Below are 22,113 nucleotides of genomic sequence, written 5' to 3' on the forward strand. Positions count from 1 at the left end.
CTTGGATGGATGGATGAGCTGGTCGAGCTACTGATCAAGTCGTCGTGGCCCTGGATCCGGAAAGCGGCATGTAGGCCGAGACATAATGGCTCGTAGGCCGATACGTGACACGCAGGCCGGATAACACAGATAGCTCGTAATCATAAGAGAGATGCACAGAGTAAAACCCAACGACTCAATGGCCAGAACAATCTCGGCTCGATGGCCGAACCCAACCTCGGCGCGATGGCCGGAATAACCCAAATAGTATCGAGCTGCGGCTATCTGGAAGGTGACTATATCCACTATGGCCGCGGGGGAAGGCAGCAGTGGCTGCCGGCGGTGGCTGTGGCCGCGGGGGGAAGGCAGCGGTGGCTGCCAGCGGCGGCTGTGGCCACGGGGGAAGGCAGCGGGGGAAGGCAGCGGTGGCTGCCGGCGGCGGCTGTGGCCGCGGGGGAAGGCAGCGGTGGCTGCCGGCAACGATGGTCGCAAGAGATGATGGCGGAGCCCCCTGGGGGCGGCGGCGCACGCTAGCGGCAGCGGTGCTCACTGGCGGCGACGGCGCTCACTGGTGGCGACGGCGCTCACTGGTGGCAGCGGCGCATGCTGACGGCGGCAGTGGTGGCGCTCCTCGTCGCCGTCCACCGGGTCTGTCGGGTGATGCCGTGAGGAGAAAGGAGGGTGGTGGTCGGAATCGCCAGGAGGAGAGGAAGGCAGTGGTGGCCGGCGCCGGCGAGAAGCGTGAAGGGGAGAAAATGCTTCTGTCCTTGCTCTGTTTGGCGGCGGCGGCTCTCTCCCACGAACCCAGCCCCCCCCCCCAAAAAAAAACGTGAGCAAGCCTCTCCCCCCCTTTGCTGTGAACGGCGATTCCCCAAAAAAACCCCTCAGCCCTAGCAATCCTCAATTACCCAAATGCCCTTTGACCTCCCATTAATTCCTCCCATGCCACATTCATATCCGGAACAATCATAATGCGCATGAATAGACTTTACATATATTGGTTCCATCATTAACGTAATCAAGGATAGGAACTAATAAGAGTCATGGCGGTTATATGTTATTATAACAACATATATATTCCCTTCCATGTACTACTATATTAGTCTTCTCCTCACACGATCTTAGAATGGGAAATCCATAATGGGTTCAAACATAATGTCTTTATCAAAGACAAAATCTGTTTTCAACATCATCATTTGCATGCATACACATAAGATTGAAAACAGAAAATTCAGAAACTTATACATTAATGAGCTCAGAGTGTCAAACAACATTACTGTTTAACATTCACCAGTAGACATAATGCCCATACTCTCAACATGACCAGAAAATATTTTGGGCGACAACCCTTTTGTTAAAGGGTCAGCTATTATAAGATTCGTGCTAATATGTTCTATTGACACTCTATGTTTCTGAACTTCTTCTTTAACGGCAAAGTATTTCAATTCCATATGTTTTGCACCTTTAGAATACTTGTCGTTTTTAGAAAAGAAGACAGCTACGGAATTATCACAATAAATTTTCAGCGGCTTGGCAATACTGTCGACTATTCCAAGTCCTGAAATAAAGTTCCGCAACCAATTAGCCTGAACCGTAGCCTCAAAGCATGCCACAAATTCAGCTTCCATGGTAGATGCAGCAATGACTGATTCCTTTACACTCTTCCATGATATTGCTCCTCCAGCTAAAAGATACAAATAGCCAAATGTAGACTTTCTTGTATCTACACAACCAGCAAAGTCTGAATCTGAATATCCAATCACCTCAAGATGATCAGATCTTCTATAAGTAAGCATGTGATCCTTTGTCCCTTGCAAGTATCTTAAGACTTTCTTTGCAGCTTTCCAATGATCTAATCCTGGATTACTCTGGTATCTTCCAAGCATACCAACTGCAAAGCTAATATCTAGCCTTGTACATGTTTGAGCATACATCAAACTCCCAACAACAGATGCATAAGGAATCATCTCCATCTGTTTTCGTTCCAAATCATTCTGTGGACATTGCATAAGACTAAATTTGTCTCCCTTTTGTATTGGAACAGGAGATGATGAACATTTATCCATTCTGAATCTCTCTAAAACTTTATTAATATATGTTTTCTGAGACAAACCTAACAATCCTTGTGACCTATCTCGGAATATTTCTATTCCAATCACATAGCTTGCCTCACCCATATCCTTCATTTCAAAGTTGTTAGAGAGAAACTTCTTAGTCTCACTTAATAGACCAAGATCATTAGTTGCTAGCAAGATGTCATCAACATACAAAATTAGAAAAATAAACTTGCTCCCACTTTCCTTCAGATATATACATCGATCAACAATGTTTTCCTTAAATCCAAAGGACATAATTGTATCATTAAATTTGAGATACCATTGTCTGGAAGCTTGTTTAAGTCCATATATTGATTTCTTAAGTTTGCACACCATGTGTTCCTTTCCTTCTTCTATAAACCCTGTTGGTTGGTCCATATAAACATCTTCCTCTAAATTTCCATTTAGAAAGACAGTTTTCACATCCATTTGGTGTAACTCTAAATCATAATGAGCTACCAGTGCCATAATAATTCTGAAAGAATCTTTCTTGGAAACTGGTGAAAATGTTTCCTTATAGTCAATGCCATCTTTTTGAGTAAAACCTTTGGCTACAAGTCGAGCCTTGTGACGTTCAATATTACCATGAGAGTCACGCTTAGTCTTAAAGACCCATTTACACCCAACTCTCTTACATCCTTCAGGTAATTCCACAAGGTCCCATACATCATTCTGTACCATTGATTTAAGCTCATCTTTCATGGCATCTAACCATTTATCAGAATTATCACTATCAATAGCTTGTGAAAATGAAACTGGATCATTATCAATATTTAAGTCATCTTCTGACTCTTGTAGATAAACCACATAATCATTCGAAATAGCATATCTTCTTCCTCTTTGGGATCTTCTTAATGTTATTTCTTGTGGTTGTTCTGCTATAGGTTCATTATTAACCTCAGGATTATTAATTTGTTGTTCTTCTTGATTGTTACATGGTTCAATAACATGAGGAACAACAATTAAAGAATTAGAAGTACGAGTTAAAGGAACTTGTACTCTAATTTCCTTAATCTCCACAATCCGTGAAGCTTCACTCCCACTGGTTTCACCATTCTCAATGAACCAAGCATTTCCAGTTTCAACAATTCTTGTACTATGGGTAGGACAGTAAAATCTATACCCTTTAGATTTTTCTGGATAACCAATGAAATATCCACTGATCGTTCTTGCATCCAGTTTCTTTTCTTGTGGATTATAAATTCTTATTTCTGCCTGGCAGCCCCAAACATGCAGGTGCTTTAAACTGGGTTTCCTACCTGTCCACAGTTCAAAAGGTGTCTTAGGAACTGCCTTACTAGGAACCCTGTTTAACAAATACATGGCAGTTTTTAAAGCATGCATCCACAATGACATGGGTAAAGATGAATTACTTAACATACTCCTAACCATATCCATTAAGGTTCGATTACGCCTTTCTGATACACCATTTTGTTGTGGTGTACCTGGCATTGTGTATTGAGCACAAATACCACGTTTCTCAAGGAATTTAGCAAATGAACCAGGATGTTGTCCTGTTTCATCATATCTTCCATGATACTCACCACCTCTATCTGACCTGATAATTTTCACCTTTCTATCTAATTGCCTTTCAACTTCACTTATATAAAGTTCTAAGGCATTCACTGCTTGAGATTTCTCATGCAATAAATAGATATAACCATAACGTGAATAATCATCAATGAAAGTGATAAAGTATTTTTCTTTACCAAAAGAACTACTATCAAAAGGTCCACATATATCAGTGTGCACAATTTCAAGAAGCTGGGTACTTCTTGTGGCACCTTTCTTTGTGTGTTTTGTTTGTTTCCCTTTAATACAATCCACACAAAAATTAAGGTCAGTGAAATCCAAATCAGGAAGAATGCCATTATTTACCAATCTTTTCATTCTTTCTTTGGAAATGTGACCTAAACGCTTATGCCACAAGTAAGCAGAACGTTCATTCACTAAACTACGTTTAGTGCCAACTTGATGCAAGGTCAATAATGTTTCAGAATACATACTATCAAGATTAAATTTATATAAACCATCACAAAGCATACCAGATCCAATCATATAGGTATGCTTATACAAACTGAAACATCCATTACCAAATTTAAAATAGTATCCAGCAACATCAAGTTTAGATACAGAAACTAAATTCCTAGAAATACTAGGTACATAAAGAGTTTCATATAAATCTAAATGATGCCCAGTGTCAAGGATTAAACGATAAGTCCCGACAGCTTCCACTGGAACTTTCACTCTATTCCCCATGAGAACGAACTTCTCATTTGGGCTTATGGTTTGGATTGTAAGAAATCCCTGCATCGTATTAGAAACATGAGTTGTACCTCCAGAATCAAGCCACCAAGTATTATGGGGAACTTCAGTCAAATTTGATTCGAGACATACATAAGCAATAAGCTTACCTTTCTTTTCGAACCAAGCTTTACGTTTTTGACAATCCTTTTGGAAGTGCCCAAATTTCCCACAGAAATGACATTTATTCTTGTTTGATTCTTTCTTTTGGATTTTAGCAGAGGACTCACAGATCTTTAACTGTCCTTTGCCCTTTCCATGTCTCTTTTCAATTTTCTTTCCAGCTCCTTGATGATTCACATAATGAATGGAGTGATTTCCTTGATTCTTAAGTCTGGTTTCCTCTTGAGCTAACATACTATGCAATTCATGCACATTCCATTTGTCTTTCATGGTATTGTAGTTCATTTGGAATGGACCATACTCAGACGGTAAAGAGTTCAAAATAAACTGAACAAGGAAATTTTCATCCACTTCCATTCCCAAAGACTTAAGTCTTGCTGCAATGTTTGTCATTTCAATAACATGCTCATGCATAGTACGAGAACCATCAAACTTCATGGTGGTTAAAATACCCATCAGTGTCCCAGCAAGAGACTTGTCAGCGGTTTGGGAGCGCTCTTTCACAAATTCCATAAACTCTTTAGCACTTTCAGTTTTAGGAAGAGCTGACTTGATGTTATTTGCTATGCTCATTCGCATAAACATTAGGCTAAGTCTGTTTGACCTTTCACAAGCCTTATAATGAGCTCTTTCTTCATTGCCACTAGCATTAGTAATAGCAGCAGGTTTCTCTACTTGGAGTGCCAAATCAAGATCCAACACACCAAGATGAAATTGGACTTGTTCACTCCAATCAAAGAAATTCAGCTCATGAAAAATCGGAACAGACGTAGCATGCGAATGTAAAGAAACAGGAATATGTACTGCAATTAACACATGCTTAACATTAATACTTTGAGTCATAAATTAATATATAAAATAGATTCAGACAATAAATAAGCATTCATGTATATTAATGTTCTCCTTTGGGTGATACATCAACATACAATAATAATCCTAATGATGCTAATAGAGTTAACATTATTTAGTAATGATATATGCACTAATTAGAAATACTTACTATCTTTGGATATATAAATAAAACTAATAGTGCACAAACACTACTAACAATCATGTCCATTAATTATAAGCGCAATTAATCAACCTTTGGGTGATCCATAAATGCCTTACAACAATGAACTTCAATTGACCCATAAATCAATAATTATCACATCACGTATAGCATCAAATTCTATGGGTAATTGAAATATAAATATATAATTTGGAATTGAATAACTTACAGATTTGACCACTTTGGTGATTAACAAATCTATCATACTTTAATTTCCAAATATTAAATAATTCATAAACAATTATGTTCTCAATCGTAACATGCATATCTCGGCATAACAGTAATAAAGTGCACAGCATATAAATCGAAACCATAAGAATGCAATATATAATTTTTGTAACAGGATGCAAGTCTTAAGTTTGTATGTGAACATAAAGTTTTATCACTTTAACATAATGGATTGTTGGAAACATAATTCACGTACAAACCATTTACTGAAGCATTGTTTCCTTTCTATTTCTTTTTTTTTATTTTTTTTTATTTTTTATTTTTTTTTTATCATACTAGCCGAAATTGCATATCCAAAATTGCACATTATAAAATATGTAAGTCTACAAGATACATAACAGAAAAGCAATTCATAATATACCACTTTAATTAAAATATAATTGTTTTTATAAAGTTTTATAAAATTTCCTTAAATTTTATACGTTCTGTAACCGAAATCATAATAATTATATATATATATATATATACATTCTGTAATCATAATTACAGAAATCATAAAGTTTTAAATATCTTTTTTATACATTCTTTAATCTTAAAATATAATTACTGAAACAATCAAATAATTATTGAACCGAAATCAGTACCGAAGTCATTCTTATCCCTGCTAAATTTTTGTTTAACAAGTCATTATACTTATCATAATTGAGAATTGCATAGCGAACAAGCATTTCAAAAATTCTCAAACTAGAGTTCATATAAAGTAGGGAAGATAATCATACATAGAGAATCATAAATTTCACAACCTCACTCTGATACCACATGTTAAATCGAAGTTTTCTTAAAGTTCATAATTCAGAAAACTAGAAGGATCTTGAAATTCATGATTCTCATTTATACGAAAGATTGATGACATACCTTGATCCATGAGAAAGGAAACAACGACGGCAGAAGAAATTTCTACAAGTCCCAATCTATCTCTTCCCTTTCGCTTTCTTCTTCACACCTTTCTGATGGCTATGGTGAAAGAACACTTCTGGGAGAGACAGAACCCATGTACATAAAGAAGCCAACCTCCATCAAGTTGGCTACGTACAATTTTGGGAGGTTAAAATAACTTCCCATTATCCCATACATAATGACTAATAAGTCCTTTAATTAAATTAATATTTCATATGAGTCCTACATTAAAATAATAAATAATTATTATTATAATTATTATTATTTTTCTAACATATACTGCCTTGGATAGTTGAGCCACTTCAAAGAGTAATTTTCGAACCACAGGAACTTGTTTACAAGGAGCATAGGAATGACTAAATTTTGGCATTTTAAGGCAATTTAAAGTCCATTTAACTCTATAACATGCAAAGAGGGAGACGAAGCAAAAAATCACATGAATATCAAGAGAAAACGATATAGTAAACATCTATCAGATGAGAGCTACGCTTTCCCCTAGTACCAAGCCTAAATCTATCATCATTTTCAAACTGTTTTTATCCCGAATATTTGAGCTCGGCTATGTGACTCTTATCCCTCCATTCAGAATATCATCAGTACTAAAATTAAAATCAATAAAATAAAATGTTTATAATAATTTATCCACCAACTAGTATTTTTTAAACCTCTCACTACTCGGTAGACTTCCCACTGTAATCCCACTATAATCGCTAGCTATAAAATCTATAGTCATCTTGGAATGAATGTGTACCATCTTAAACTGTTCTTTGTCCCCAAATGTTATCATAGGGCTGCATCTAATTGCTTCAATATAGTAGTTTCCTATTTTATCAATTACAATAAACTTTTTTTATAGGATACTTTCTAACATTACAATAGACTCCACCATAAAACAAAACTCAGATCTTCTCTATTACAGTCATTCATCCTTTATTTGGATTTAGTTACTGATATGAACTTCCTGTAAAACAACCATACGAGTACATGAGTAGTAGCATCAAAAGAAATAAAAAGAAAAGACAATCTTCTCAACTTTTTCTCGCGAAAAGTCAAACTGTATACTCTCGTAAAAATGTACAGCAACTAACCTCAGGAGCCATCCATCATATACTGTTTTTGCAAGATTTCAGCATATTGAATTTGGCCATCTGTAAATGTTCAAAAAAGCAGTATTATGAATAAAAATAATGGCATTACCCAAATGGAACACGTAATGACAAAATCAAATGAGCATGTTGCTATAGGAAATAGACAAACCTCCTTTGCCAATCCAAAATCAGAGAGTTTCACAGAGCCATTTGCATGAACCAATATGTTTGCACATTTAATATCTCTGAAAAAGGATCAAATTTAATATAGTGTTTTACCAAGAAATAAGCATAATAACACTTGGAAGAAGTAACTCAGGGGCGGTCCTGGGAAAAATTGGACCGGGGATAAAATTATAAATTTGACTATTTGGTCCTCCCTCTTGTATTAATTTGAAAAATCAAATATATATTAAAAAATTAATTAAATATAATAATCAAAATAAATTAAAATATGTAATTGAAGAAATTATATATTAGATAACATTTTACATGATTTTTCAAAATAACTTATTTAACAATCAATATCACTTAAAATATATTCTTCTTGTGTTTTTTTGAAACAAAGTCATCAATTATATCGTCATATGAGATATCCTCTAATATATCTTTTTTCCATGCAAAGGATCGTTTAGCCATTCAATCTCTCTTGACTCATTGTAGTTTTCAAATAAGATTTCAATAATTTTAACTTTGAAAAACTCTTTTTAACTGATGTTATAGTCACAAGAATAGTCAATAAAATTTAATAGGCAACCACGATCATAGGGAAAATATCTATTTTCAATGCAAACTCTAAAATTTTAATGGCCATCCAAGATTCAAGATTCATAGAATATTTTCTCAAATCATCTTCATCCAATGTCATTAACTGTTCTCCATTGAACAAGAATCCAAATATTTCTTCAAAAGTATTCAATTGTTCAAACATACTCCTCAACTCGATAAGATCGATATCTACCACAACAAGAAAATAATCAGTCCTAAAATATCTCTTGCAAGTGAGAGCGGCTCAAGGGAGGGCACGGCGAGGGACGACGTCGTCGCGGAGAGCTTAGGAGGTCAGGCGCGATGAGGGAGGACGCGACAAGAGGGAGGGCGAGAGAGAGCTTCGCTTGAATCAGTGAGAGGGCTAGGGCAAGAAAGCTTCTTGAATCGGTTCGATGAGGAGGATAGAAGAATCGAGAAAATCTAATATATTTTTATATAATATATTAAAAAAAAAGTTTAATGAGCCCCACCCAAAGTGGGGCCCTGGGCAGGTGCCCTGCCTGCCCACCACAAGGGCCGCCCCTGAAGAAGTAAAGAAAACGTCATTAAATCATATTAGGACCCATATTAACATTTCCGTGATGATCCAAGTGATGGCACGCTACTAATATCTCTCTATTACAGTATCTCAGATTATATAGCCAGCGTCAAATACTAGGAACAAAGTCACAAACACGGTTTGATGCGGTCCTAAATTTCAAGCTATTTCAGGAAAATTGGCAGAACAGCAAGTAAGAAGTTGAAATCATGGAATTCAGGGTGTAGCATTCCACCAAAAAGGAATTGGGAAAGGAGACAATTCCATGGATATGCATACATCTAATACCAACTTTAAATATTATATGTTTTAATAACACACATCAGTTTTCCAAATATAGCTTATTTAAATCTCATCGTTACAAGAAACACTATTATGAAATACAATTGTCATTGTTAGATTATATAATTAGAATTATTTGTTTATAGTCTTAAGTTAATTTAATTTTTTATCTTTTTAATTTAGGATTTAAATTTTCTGATAATTCTCTATATAAGATTCTATACTTTTTATTTTTTATCAATTTTTTATTGAATTCATCAATAAAGATGATTATTTTTCTTTGACATTAATTTCTACCGTCATAAATTCAGCATTATATATTACGGGAACCAAAAAAACAAACAAAAACAAGTTGCATCACCTGTGCACGACATTCGGATGGTGAAGGTACTTTAAGCCATTTAGAATCTGTCTGGTGTATGCTGAAACTTAGGAATCTTGCAGGGAATACTTTTGATATAAGGACGCAAGAGAGCCTTGTGTCACGAGTTCCAGGAAGATAAATAATTTTGTCTTCCTATAAAAAACATGTATTAAATAATTATAGAATACACACAATTAGTTTCAAATTCAATGAGAGGCATCGAGATAGAACGTGAAAGATCTCACCACTAGATAAACTTGTAAAATTTTCTTACAGCAATATTATACTTCTCATAATTAAGGCAAAGTAAAAGGAATGAGAATCATGATAAAAAAAAAGTTTTCAGCAAAGAAACTTTTTGGTTGATGAATCTTTTCTTGACTAGTCTATTGAAGCAAAGTATCAATCAGAAAAGAAAATCAAGAGAATTGAGAAAGTAAAAAGGCAGGGTTGGACCAGGATACCTTGTCTGTGCCATAATACTGAACTATATTTTCATGTTCCAACTGGCTCAAAAGTGCAATCTCATGGAAGGATCAAAACGATTACACAGAAAAGAACTGTTACAAAACTTTCACTTACATTCAACACCACTAAGAACAGATAAAAGTAAAAGAGAAAACAAATCTCGATTCCAACTAAAATTCACTCACCTGCTCCAATTGAAGAATACATTGCTGGGCAATCATTCCTTGATGAAGCAAAGATACTTCTTTAATTAACAGCGAAAAATAAACCCTCTCTGTATATGTGAAAAAAGGAAAAAAATGCATGCCTTGGTGGAAGAATCATAGAATTAGTGCTGAATAACTATAAATGTTAGCCAAGGAAGGACAAAAAGAAAAAAAAATTCCAAATGCAGCAAGATCCACTAAATAGCATCATTATGGCGTTTACCAAAAATAGTAACAATACCCACTAAAATAAACTTCATTTGACAACAAATAGATCTCATATACAAAATGAAATATCAAATATACACATGCAACGAGATTTGGATGGTTAAAAGCTAAGTTGCAAGCCCACAAAGAGACTAAGACAGATTAACCACACAGAATCCTTGACTTGGATGGAGAGAGGAAACCGAACAGATGAACAACAAAATGATCTTCAGTGTAGAAAATAAGGCCATCAAACTAGTTGAAATGTGAAAATACTTTTCAGGTGCAAGTTGAGGGAAAGGTTATACTTACAACCTCCACTAACTCATAAAAATTGGCATCTGAAAACCAAATGTACTTGCACATACTCAAGTTTCTAACTTGGCTCATGTTGAAAGAACAGTGAAATATTAGTAAGTCTCAGCTACCAAAATTTCACAACTACTCCAAAAGAAACAAAAAATAGAAATGAAATAACATCTATTACTTATCTAAGTTGCAGTTGCCCATAAAAATAACGCAATTTCCCATCGTGTTGGACTCTTTGTCTATGGATAAGTAGCACAATTACTACTTCAGAATAGCACTTCAGCATAGCACTTAGGAAAACTCGACTTGCCATTTGGACCTGGTTTGCAATTTTACAATTTTTTAAACTAGCCAACAAATTCTACCAGTATCTTCTTGTCATGAGTAAATGTAAGAAAATTGAACGAGGGTACCCTTCTATCTCATGGGTATATAAAAGGAATTGGCATCCAAAAGTAAAGTCGTTTTCCAAAAAAAATCTAACCCTGTAACTAAGCAATCGTAAACATGAGTAAAGAACATAAGCACATGGCTAATTCATAGAAAATGATCAAAGGGTTAATACACATGATTCAAACAAGATGATTTAAACAACAAAGACATGCTGAGGAGGGATGAACATAGTTATAACCACTTAGACACAACAATAGTCACAGACATATTGGTGATCAAACTATTACGTTAAATTCTAAGTTGATCAATATGTAAGATCGAGAACAACTTACAAAAAGGAAGAAATGTGCAAAAATCAAGAATGGAAAGAATTTTGTTAAAACAATCATAATCAAATGCAATAAATAACACAGATTTTCTTCACAAAAATCAACTTACTTAATGAACATGGCCGTATGAAACATAAAATCTGAGCATGTCCTTCTCCATGTCTTGACCACTTGCACTAATGGTTAGTAGTCATCCATAATTTACCTCCTCCATGTTGGCCTACGGACGGATTGACGGGGACACGGGGGCGAGCGAATCCTCTTTTGCCACATATATCCAACTGGAGCCCCCGAGACTACGGTGCAGTGACAAGGTATCTAAGTTATTATCCAGGCACCCGCGGTTCGATCCCTAGATATGGTGAATTTGCAGGAATTTTTCTTCTAAATGGGATACGCAACCAAAAGATGTTGGACTTCTTGACCGTCCACTGTGAACGCTTTCCGATTTACCCTGATGGTAGTTGGAAAAATTTCATAAGACCGAGCTAATAATTTTCATGACTAATCAATAGGACGAACTGGATTTATCATATATCCAACTGGAAGCCAACAATGATCATGCAGTAAAAGAATAAAAGCATCAAGGATATAAGCTAGTTAGCTAGAGATATGTTGAGTTGCAGAGGTGCTAATTGATCATCAATACTTACTCGCTCATCCCTTCATGCACCATGCCGTAAAAACCATTTCCCAGGAGAACACCACGCGCCCAGGACATTATCCTTCTTCTTAACCTCCCATTTGGCAATATGGTAAGCATTGTCTCAGTAGTTGTACTGCATGAGTCATCATCATTCATTGTTGAGTAAGAAGAAGTCCCAGTGAAATCCTCGGGTGTATCTACAAACAGACATTTCCAGCAACCCCTCCTCACTGAATTCATCAGCCACATGAATCCCCTCATTCTCATTATTACTTCATCTTCTACTATTCTTAGCTAACCAAATATCTTCTTTGATAAAATTTTTCAATTTTTACCAGAATTTCCATACTTGCCTGATTGCGGAAGGAGCTTAGTACAAACAATCAGAGGTATAGAATATGATCTATAAACTGGAAAAAAAAAACAATTTTCTTTAGAAATGCTTGAATCTGACAAGAATTGTATATCTATAAACTCAAAATATCTGAATTATTCAGCTAGGAAACATATGTTCAGTGCACTATAATAAAGTTGTCTGCTTCAGATTGTCACCATGAATTATTTTGGCAGATTTTCAAATCACTTATTGCATTGAATTGAGAATTATAAGGTTGTAGGGTTTAGATAAAAATCTTACCATGCCATAGTTTTACATCCCTTTCTATCTCTCCATTAAATGAAGGAAGACCATATCACTAGTATTATTGAGGTTACAATCATCATCATAAAGCAGTGTATGCCCCAATTGGTGTTGGCTACATAAATGTTTTCCTTCTAGTGCTCTATACAACAAGACATTAAGTTAATTGAATTATTTTTTATTACAGCTACTAATGCTTTCTTTTGTCTCCTACTACTCTTTACACCACCTACTTTACTAAACGCAACTCTTCCAACAATAATAAATTGCCATCTATGAAGATGTCCATGCCATTGTAACACATTTTTTTGTAATCTTAACATCTAAAGCTACACCTAATTATTGCCCATGTTAGTATATTTTTTTATTTGATCAATTTTAGTAATTCTACACATTCATTTTAACATTCCCATGACCATTGGATCAACTTTATATGCATGTCATCTTCTCAATATACAAACACTCTAATTTACAAAGCATGATAGGTTGTACCATAATAATATAAAATCTCTTTTTAGTCCAAGTGTCATATGAGTAAAGTTTAAAATTTCAACTTATACCGAGGTTTTATTCTCAGATTGGAACCATACGAGTTCGGTATCGTATCGTGCCGTACTGATACAGTTTTAATATTTTTTTATTTATATATATAATTATAAGATAAATACGATTATGGTGTATATAAAAATAAGTTGTATATTGATTTTGTATAAGTTCTTAATTATTGAACAATTTAATATTATTAGAAAAAATAATTAAAAATAATTTTATTTAAATAAAATTGATATATCAATAACTCGAATTAAAATAGATCTATCTATTATAATAATAAGTATATAAATACAAGCTATTACTTTATCTTACTATTTTATTAAAAATCTCCCCCCTTTAGTAACTAACTTTGGTGAAGCCTAAAATGAATTTACGTTAATATCAATTTTTCTATTCACACTAAAAATAATTTCAATGTTTATTAGCAATTTCAAAAGCGAAACAATCAGTGATTTAGAGTTCGAGACTCAGCTGCGGCATATTATTATGAATTTTTTTCATCATTAATTTTCTCTAGTTGTTTTATATAAAAAAATATAGTTATCTTTAGTCCCACATCTTAGAATTGACAACACTATGATCAAAGAATCTTCTATAAATATTTTAGGCCAACAATGTTAAAAAATATACTTTTCTTAGTTTATTTTAATAAGATAAGTATAATATTAAATTAAATTAATTTTTTTCATAGGGAAGCCATAAGGGTGACATTCGAAAATCCAAACAATTCGGATTTTCAAAGACCCAAATAATTCAGATTTTCAAAAGTCAGGTATTTTACCCTAATGACTCTACTTTAGTATTTTTAATGCTAAAATACTTTAATTAATATAATTTCATTATAAAGGGTCAGTATGATTTTAATGTATTATATTACAAACGCGGCGACGTGTGCACGATCACTAGTATATAATAATAATTATATAAATTAACTATTTATTCATTTAATTAATTATTAATTAAATAATATATTTTAAATAGGAAAAATATCAAATAAAAAATATAAAATAATAAAAAAATATACCAGAATATAAATATAATTTATTAGAATTTTTAAAGAATTTTTGAAAATTTTTAAATGAAATTTAAAATAATACAAAATAATAAAAAATTATTAGAATATAAATAAGAATTATTATATTTTTATAAAATTTTAAATGAAATTTAAAACATTAAAAATTCAGAATATTAATTAATAAAATTTATTAAATTTATTTTAATTTTGAATATATTTTTTATATATTTTATTAAGATAATTTAATTAGAGTTTAAAAAAGCATGTTCGAAATATCACACATCATAATGAATTGTTTAAATTAATTAAATAAAATAATTAATTATCGGGAAAAGAAACCATCCGTGGTCGATCGCCCGAGATCGCCGCAGGGGGCGTTTAGTGGCGTCGGAGGCATCGCCGAATGCATCCGACAGCACCAGAAGGGTCGTCGGACGCGTTCGATGGCACGGGCAGCGTCGCCAAACGCTTCTGGCAATGCCTTCGGCGCCGCAAAAGGTCGCGTGACGCCTTTAGTGCCGAAGGTATCACGGGAAGCCTTCGGTGCCGAAGGCATCGCGGGACGCCTTTGGTGCCGAAGGCATCGGGGACGCTTCCAACGTCGCCAGAGACATCCCGTGACTCCGCTAGAGGCGTCGCCGGAGGCGTCCACAACTCCTTCGGCGTTGCTGAGACGGGGACGCCTCTTGTACCGATTTTGGTTGCCCGGTGGAATAGTAAAAACTATCCATACCGGGCGGCACGAAACTATATTTCATTTTTTGCATATGACAATAGCATATGATTGAGTAAAAATTCCTTTCAATTTCAATCATACATTTTTACTAATTAATAATTTCCTAATCAACATCCTTGTATGATAGATCCAAGATAAATGTGAGTGGATGAGATTTGCTATAATGGGGTAGGGATCAATTTTCAGCGGACGCATGCCCTCGAGAAAAAACTCCTCCCACCTCCTAACCTCTTAGCTATAAATTAACCTTGTGATTTATCTTTCTTCATATAATCTGGAAATGTCTAAGATAAACGTAATCATCTTTACTTAAAAAATGAAAAATGTGAGTCAATTTGCTTGACGAATAAGCTGTTTATATGAAAAGTTGGTGGTAAATACGCCTGTTTTTTTGTTGTTTGCATCTTTCAAAGTTGCAAAGAAAGGGACGCACACAACACTCAATGGAAGAAATTTTCTCAAATCATGTCCACCCAAAATTGAGAGGAAGGGAGAGATTGAGTTCGACTTTGAAATATTAAAATCGCCTTCTCTAGTGTTTGTATTAGCAAATCAAGCTTCACATGAACTTGAGATCCTCTTTGACCATTTGTTTGCCACTAGTGCTAGCTAGAATAAGCCTTTCAGGCTATGTTGCATAGGTACGGTACAAGTATCGTATCGAACACGATACGGATACGACGATATGAAAAATTTTAAAAATATAAGACACGATACGGCTAGAATACGGCGATTATTAAAAATTTTAAAAATCATAGAATGGAAAATCATACTACATCAATTATAATATCCATTACAAACAAAAAAATAAACATAACAAAATGTAAAATAGCAGATCTGGCGGCGCAAACAGGAGGAGGGAGGCAGGACGACAATAGTTCATCCTTTGTCGACGATAGAAACAAAAAGGGGCTGCCCTTTTGTTTGTTCAGCGGAAGGAGAAAGTGTTTGTTTGACGGAAGAAGGAGAACGGGAAAGAATCAAGAGAAGAAAGAATTTAGGGCTTTTAGGCCAAATTTATTTTTATTTATTAATTAGTCCCCGTAAATTTATTATTTTTCAATTTAACACTTGAATTCTTTAATATTTTGCAATTGAACCCAAAAATATCCGAAAACATCTCATCTGTGTCTTAGCTGTGTCATTGCCGTATCTGACTGGTCAATCTTTTAAAATGTCATTGACATAATTTTTATCATATCCGACACATGTATTTACATGTCGTGTCCGTCTCCAACACTTTAAAAAAAAAAAAAAAAAAATTAGAGTGCCCATACTACATAGCTTGCAAGTTGCTTAGGAGAAGATCAGTTCAAGGGAGAGTAACCTGAGGAGGCCAAGCTCGGTGAAAACAAGCTTGCAGGGGTATATTTCTAATAGAATGATATTGAGGATCTGTCCTTCGAGCACCTACAAAGGAATAATCAAGGAGGCATGCTCAAGCTCAAGGATGCTAACAGGCGAGCAGGGCGGCAAGAGGATGAGGGCTAATTTGTGCATTTTCACCCAATACCCTTCCCTCTGTCACTTTCAATTACCTAGGTAAACAAGTTTCTTACCACCTGTCTCACCCTTTTTCCTTTTCTCCTTTCTCTCCCTCTAGCTTCCTTCTTCAGAAGTTAACATAATATGTAACTCCAGCAGTCCAGCTTCCTTCCTCTCTCTCCCCTTTCCTTTATTGCCTTCCTCTTCCTCTTAACTACATTTCATATTTCAAGTTATATTTTACTTATCTTAAAACCTTTAGTTTCTAAATTTTTTCTTCACAATTTAAGCTTTGAATTAATCCAATCATGCTCTTATCAATTAATACTATAACATTCACAAGTTGGTCGTACCAAAAAAGCTTATGTTCAATATGATTGGTCATTTGATCTGAATACTATATAGATAGAAAAGGACTTAGTGAAAGGAAAAGGTAGGGAAAAAACTCCTAGGAAAATAATTGTAAAATACTTTCTATCCTACCACTACTTTGAAAAGAAGGAAAGGTGGACAATAACTTAAAATGTAACAAGGTTTATTGAAAACATAGAAAAAATGGATTAAAAATAAAAAGTATTTTTAATTTGTTTTGAGTTTAGATTCAGCTTCATTTATTTGCAAAAGTGAATTTTTTTATCCAAATCAAATGGAAACAATATAGTAGATAAATTAGGAGAAATATTTTGTCTTCCTCTCTCTCTCATTTCTGCCAAAAGGAAAGAAAGAAAAAGCGCCACAAGAGATGTCTTTTTGTCTTCTTATTTCCTTCCCTCATAGGAAACACACTATTAAAGTGGACCCTAGATGTAAACTTACATTGGCAATTTGCATTGTTAGTAGCTCTAAAACTAATACAACATTATCTTTTGTTTCATTTATTACTGTTGAATAAGTGTGAATGGAGAAGAGGTGGAAGAAAAGAAGCTCCATTGTGAATGGGACTTTAGTCCCACATTGGAAGTTTCAAGACAAGTTTGTTGGTTTATATTGATTCACATACATTGAGGATGTGAACAAATGCATGGGGAGAGATTCTCTTTCACGCGTGGGTGCACAGAGGGGTGTAAATCCAGAGCCCGGATTGCATTGAACCAAGTTGATTTGTGCGCGACCTGTGCACACGAATATCGGACCGGTCGGGGTAAAAATTTGCCCAAACAGAACAACCATTTTTTTGCTGCTTGTGTAACGGATGCATTAAAGAAAGATTGATGCAGAATCAAAAACGGCCAAGTGAAATGCTAACATTGAGTAATGATCATTAATGTTGTCCTTTGGTCTTGAAATATGGAACCGCCACATCAGCGGCCCCCCTAGAGCCGGTCTTTGTCCTTTGGTCTTGAGCTCCTATATAAGGAGGCTGCGACCACAGGCAAAAGGTTACGTAGATAACACAGCGAAGCAAGCAGAAGCTCTCCACCTTATTCCCCTCCTCTCTCGCACAATTCCTGTTCGGCAGAGTGCCCGTGATAGCAATCGGGTACCACTCAGTTCGCCGTGACCATCAGTACTTGGCGGAGTACACGGTCGACCATTGTATCATGGGAAACAGACGACCCGAGTAAACCTCGAAGCACAGCCGGAGGTGGGCAAATCTGTTTCAAGGAAACTGCTACTTGCAAGCCTCGGTCAGCTTGCCAGGTCGGGATTTTGCCCGACCTTACTGCTTTGTCGAGACTGCTTTACTGCTCTGGTCTTCCTTTCTGCAGACCTGGTCTGTCGCTCTGTAGACCTATCCTGTTGCTCTGGTTTTCCTCTCTGCAGACCTGGTCATTCTGCTCAGACAGACCTGGTCTTCCTTTCTGTAGATCTGTTCAGACAGACATGGTCATTCTGCTCTGCAGACCTGGTTTGTCGCTCTGCAGACCTGTCCTGCTGCTCTAGTCTTTCGCATTGCAACTTTGGTCTGCTGCTCTGGTCAACCCCTCTGGTCTGTCGCTTTGCAGACCTGCTCTGCCGCTCTGGTCTGCTGCTCTGCAGACCTGCTCTGCCGCGCTGGTCTGCCGCTCTGGTCTGCCGCTCTGGTTTGCCACTCTGCAGACTTGCTCTACTGCTCTGGTCTGTCGCTCTGCCGCTCTGCAGACCTGCTCTACCGCTCTGCAGCTCTAGTTTGCCGCTCTACAGACCTACTCTTCCGCTCTGCAGACCTGCCATGTCGCTCAGCTCAGCTGCGTTACGGAAATCAGCCCCTGCTGGCAGCCTGAGATTATCTGCTCAGGTCATTTCGACTGTAAGTTGAATTTAAATTCCATGTATAATTTAAATTCAACTAAGTCCCCTAAAATCTCTGGCAGACTATTTGTGTGTAACAATTACATCAATATAATTATTCAATTTTCCTTTCTGCTCCAAAATCCACCACATAGGTTGTCTACGGATTCTCTCATAAATTTTTTCCAAACAAATAAAAATAATATACAAATCCATATTCTTTTTTGTCCCATTAATCGTGTTATTAAACGGACAACATCCATATGTTGATTTTCAGATACGAAACAAATTTGATTTCCAAAAATGGTTGTTTCATGTATTTCTCCTAAAATACATAGAACAATCTAATGAATAATAGAGCAAATTGAGGGTGATCAACAACAACAAAAAAAATGGGTTCATATTTCAACTTGATGAAAATCAAAATAGAATGAACTTGCTACTAAACATTACCTCTATGGAACTAGTATGATTTGTTTCATATGGCTCTGTTCTCACTGATATGCTTCTTTTGGAAACAGAAAAGGTAGATTTGGAGAATACCTTTATTGATAAGAGCAATAAAAGAGTCCATAGAGTACTCATCCTCTTCTATTCCAGTGCATGAGTGATTTAATGGTATGCTGCATTGGAAAATGATTTACTAAGTAACTCATATAAAATCTGTTTATCCCTTGATTATGTACACAGTTATTTGTTCTAGACATTTACAATTGGTGCTTATAATAGTTTTAAAAAAAAAAAAGGTACAGGTTTATAGTTGTGAAGTTTCTTTAGTATCTAACAGAATATGTACCCCTGTCCTTATTTTTAATTGTGTTGTTTATACTTGTAAGTTATAACCATTTTTTTTTCTTTCTTGAGTGGGTGGAGTGTGCCTTTCTTATGCAATAAAAAATAAAATGTAAGGTAATATATGAAAAATGCTACTGCAACTGGGAAAAGCGTTAATAGATTTAATAGAAGGAAGTAATAATTGATGAAAAATGCTACTGCAACTGAGAAAAATGCTATGCTTTGGAAGTAAGATTTAATAGATTAGTCTTTTGGAGTTGATTGATATCCTCTCACTCAGGGAAACTTTCCAATGAGGGAAGGAAATAAACAACAGAAATTAATTGATAGAAATATATCTCCAGTGTCACTTTCACTCTGCTTTCTTTGGCTAAAAGAAGAGGAGAAAAGGAACTTTTTTCCTATAAATATTTTTCCATCCTCTTTCTCTCGCTAAATGTTTTCTTTCTTTGTAGGACATAGATCTTTAATGTGCAGCATAAGTTAACTTATTGAGATATATGTTTAGCCCCGAGCAATTTTAAAATAAGAAACAATTCAGCTCTTGTTAAGCTATGTTATTTATCAAAAAATTGGGAAATTTAACATTATGGAATATGAAAGAATGAAATGAAGTGCCACCAAAAACCTTACAAAAAAAACCTCCCAACCTCGCTATTCTCCACTATCTAAAAAAAACTCCCAACAACTTGTATTTGAGTCTCACTCATCTTTTTTTTTTTTAAAAAAAAACTATTATTAAAGGGTCAAAATAATTTTAATTTAAAAAAAAAAATAAAAAGGAGTGCCTCCAGCTTCAAACCTTAATTAAAAGAGCTCTCTCCCATTGTAGGAGGGAGCTCCTTTTATTTGACATGTCAGCACAAAGAGAGCACAAGGAGCTCCTCCCAATGAGAGGGAGCTTCCATTTGACATGTCAGCACAATGAAAGCTTGGGTCCTAAGGGCATTCGTAGTCATAAACTTCTTAAAGAGCTTTATGCTCTGTCACATCATTGTCATCTCAAAAATTAAAAACCTTACTTCTTTTAAAAACCACTCTATATTATCATAAAACCTCTCTCTTTTAAAAATTCCATTTTTTTTAAATTCTCTCTTTATCCTCTCTCTACTATTTTTTTATAAATCTGGTCCCAAGATTTTGATATAGGTTTATAAAAAAAAACTATAAACCACACCTATGTAGTGGGGGAGGGGTTTATATTGAGAGATTTATAGCATAAATTACATGCTATAAACCTCCCACTGTAGATGCCCTAAGGGCATTCACAGTTATTAGAACCCATTGTGAGCTTCTTCGTTGCCACGTCTGTGTCACATCAAAAGTTAAAAACCTCATACCTCTTTCCACTATCAAAAAACCTTTCAACAACTCTCTCATGGGTTCCACACTTTTCATTATATATAATTCTCATTTCTCCTTCATATTTTACATTACACATCATTAAATTTTTATAAAATTTAAATTTATAAATTACGAACATGAAATAACATTAATAATTAAAAAAATACATAAATATTACAGTGCATCAAATAAAAAGACATAAATTATAATAATATATAAAAATAAACCTAAACTCATCTACACCAAGCCATGTCTCTGTTTAATTTTTTCCATCATTTTCTCATGTAAATAAAGTTATCCTGGTGTCATCTCACTAGTATCCTTCATAAGAATTTCATAATCCTTATGAAAGATCTCGGTTTCCCGCAAAGTCATTTTTTGTATTTGATATTCCTTAATATCTTGTCATTCTTTGTCGATGTTATGTTCCATTGTGTCACCCTCTCTGGCTTTAGATTTGCTCTTTCTTTTCGCTGCCTTTTGTCTTATCGGACGAATGTGGACTTCAGAGTCATCTAAATCAACACTTGTACCTGGATTTGATGTCGAAGTGTTTCCCCCTGATTCGGATGTCCTTGCCTTCTTGTTAGAGTAATGAGCAACTGATTGTGGAGTATATTTCTCATATTCTTTGAGAACCCTCCACACATGCATATACTTAAAATCCTTACCTTTGTTGTTGGCTTTATACATATTCAGTGCATTCTCCAACACATTCTCGTCACTCCAACCGCTTTGCCGATGAGAATACAAATTATTATAAGTTACAGAAAATTCATTTACCATCAGTGCAAACCTATAATAATGTGATTTCAGCCGCTGATAACTTCTCGCCATAGATCCAGTGGGGTGATGTTTGTTATAGTAATCAGCTATACGTTTCCAAAAAGCTTGATCCTTCTGGTCATTACCAATGATTGCATCAGTGCTTATAGTTGATCATGACTTCGCGAGGACCATATCTTCATCGAGAGACCAAAATCTTCGTTTCGATTCATTTTCCTCCAGCTCAACTTCACGCTCTTCTTGTGATGAGTGTGGTGGCAACTGAGTTGT

At 35.3% G+C, this 22,113-nt stretch overlaps 1 protein-coding gene across 1 annotated transcript; it reads left to right on the plus strand.

The window, feature by feature from the left end:
* The first annotated feature begins 201 nt into the window (after positions 1-201).
* On the plus strand, positions 202-812 carry LOC122054643 (spidroin-1-like). The gene is made up of 2 exons (XM_042616090.1): positions 202-246; positions 303-812. The coding sequence occupies exons 1-2, from the start codon at positions 202-204 to the stop codon at positions 810-812; spliced, it is 555 nt and encodes a 184-aa protein (XP_042472024.1).
* Positions 813-22,113: the final 21,301 nt, after the last annotated feature.

The sequence above is a fragment of the Zingiber officinale genome, chromosome 3B, assembly GCF_018446385.1.
Source record: "Zingiber officinale cultivar Zhangliang chromosome 3B, Zo_v1.1, whole genome shotgun sequence".
NCBI lineage: Eukaryota > Viridiplantae > Streptophyta > Magnoliopsida > Zingiberales > Zingiberaceae > Zingiber > Zingiber officinale.

What these genes read in the sequence shown, in the direction of transcription:
- LOC122054643 (XM_042616090.1), top strand. Translation starts at nt 202, where the DNA reads ATGGCCGAACCCAACCTCGGCGCGATGGCCGGAATAACCCAAATA. An exon ending in TGGCCGGAATAACCCAAATA is followed by an intron (nt 247 to 302) that starts GTATCGAGCTGC and finishes CCGCGGGGGAAG; the next exon opens with GCAGCAGTGGCTGCCGGCGG.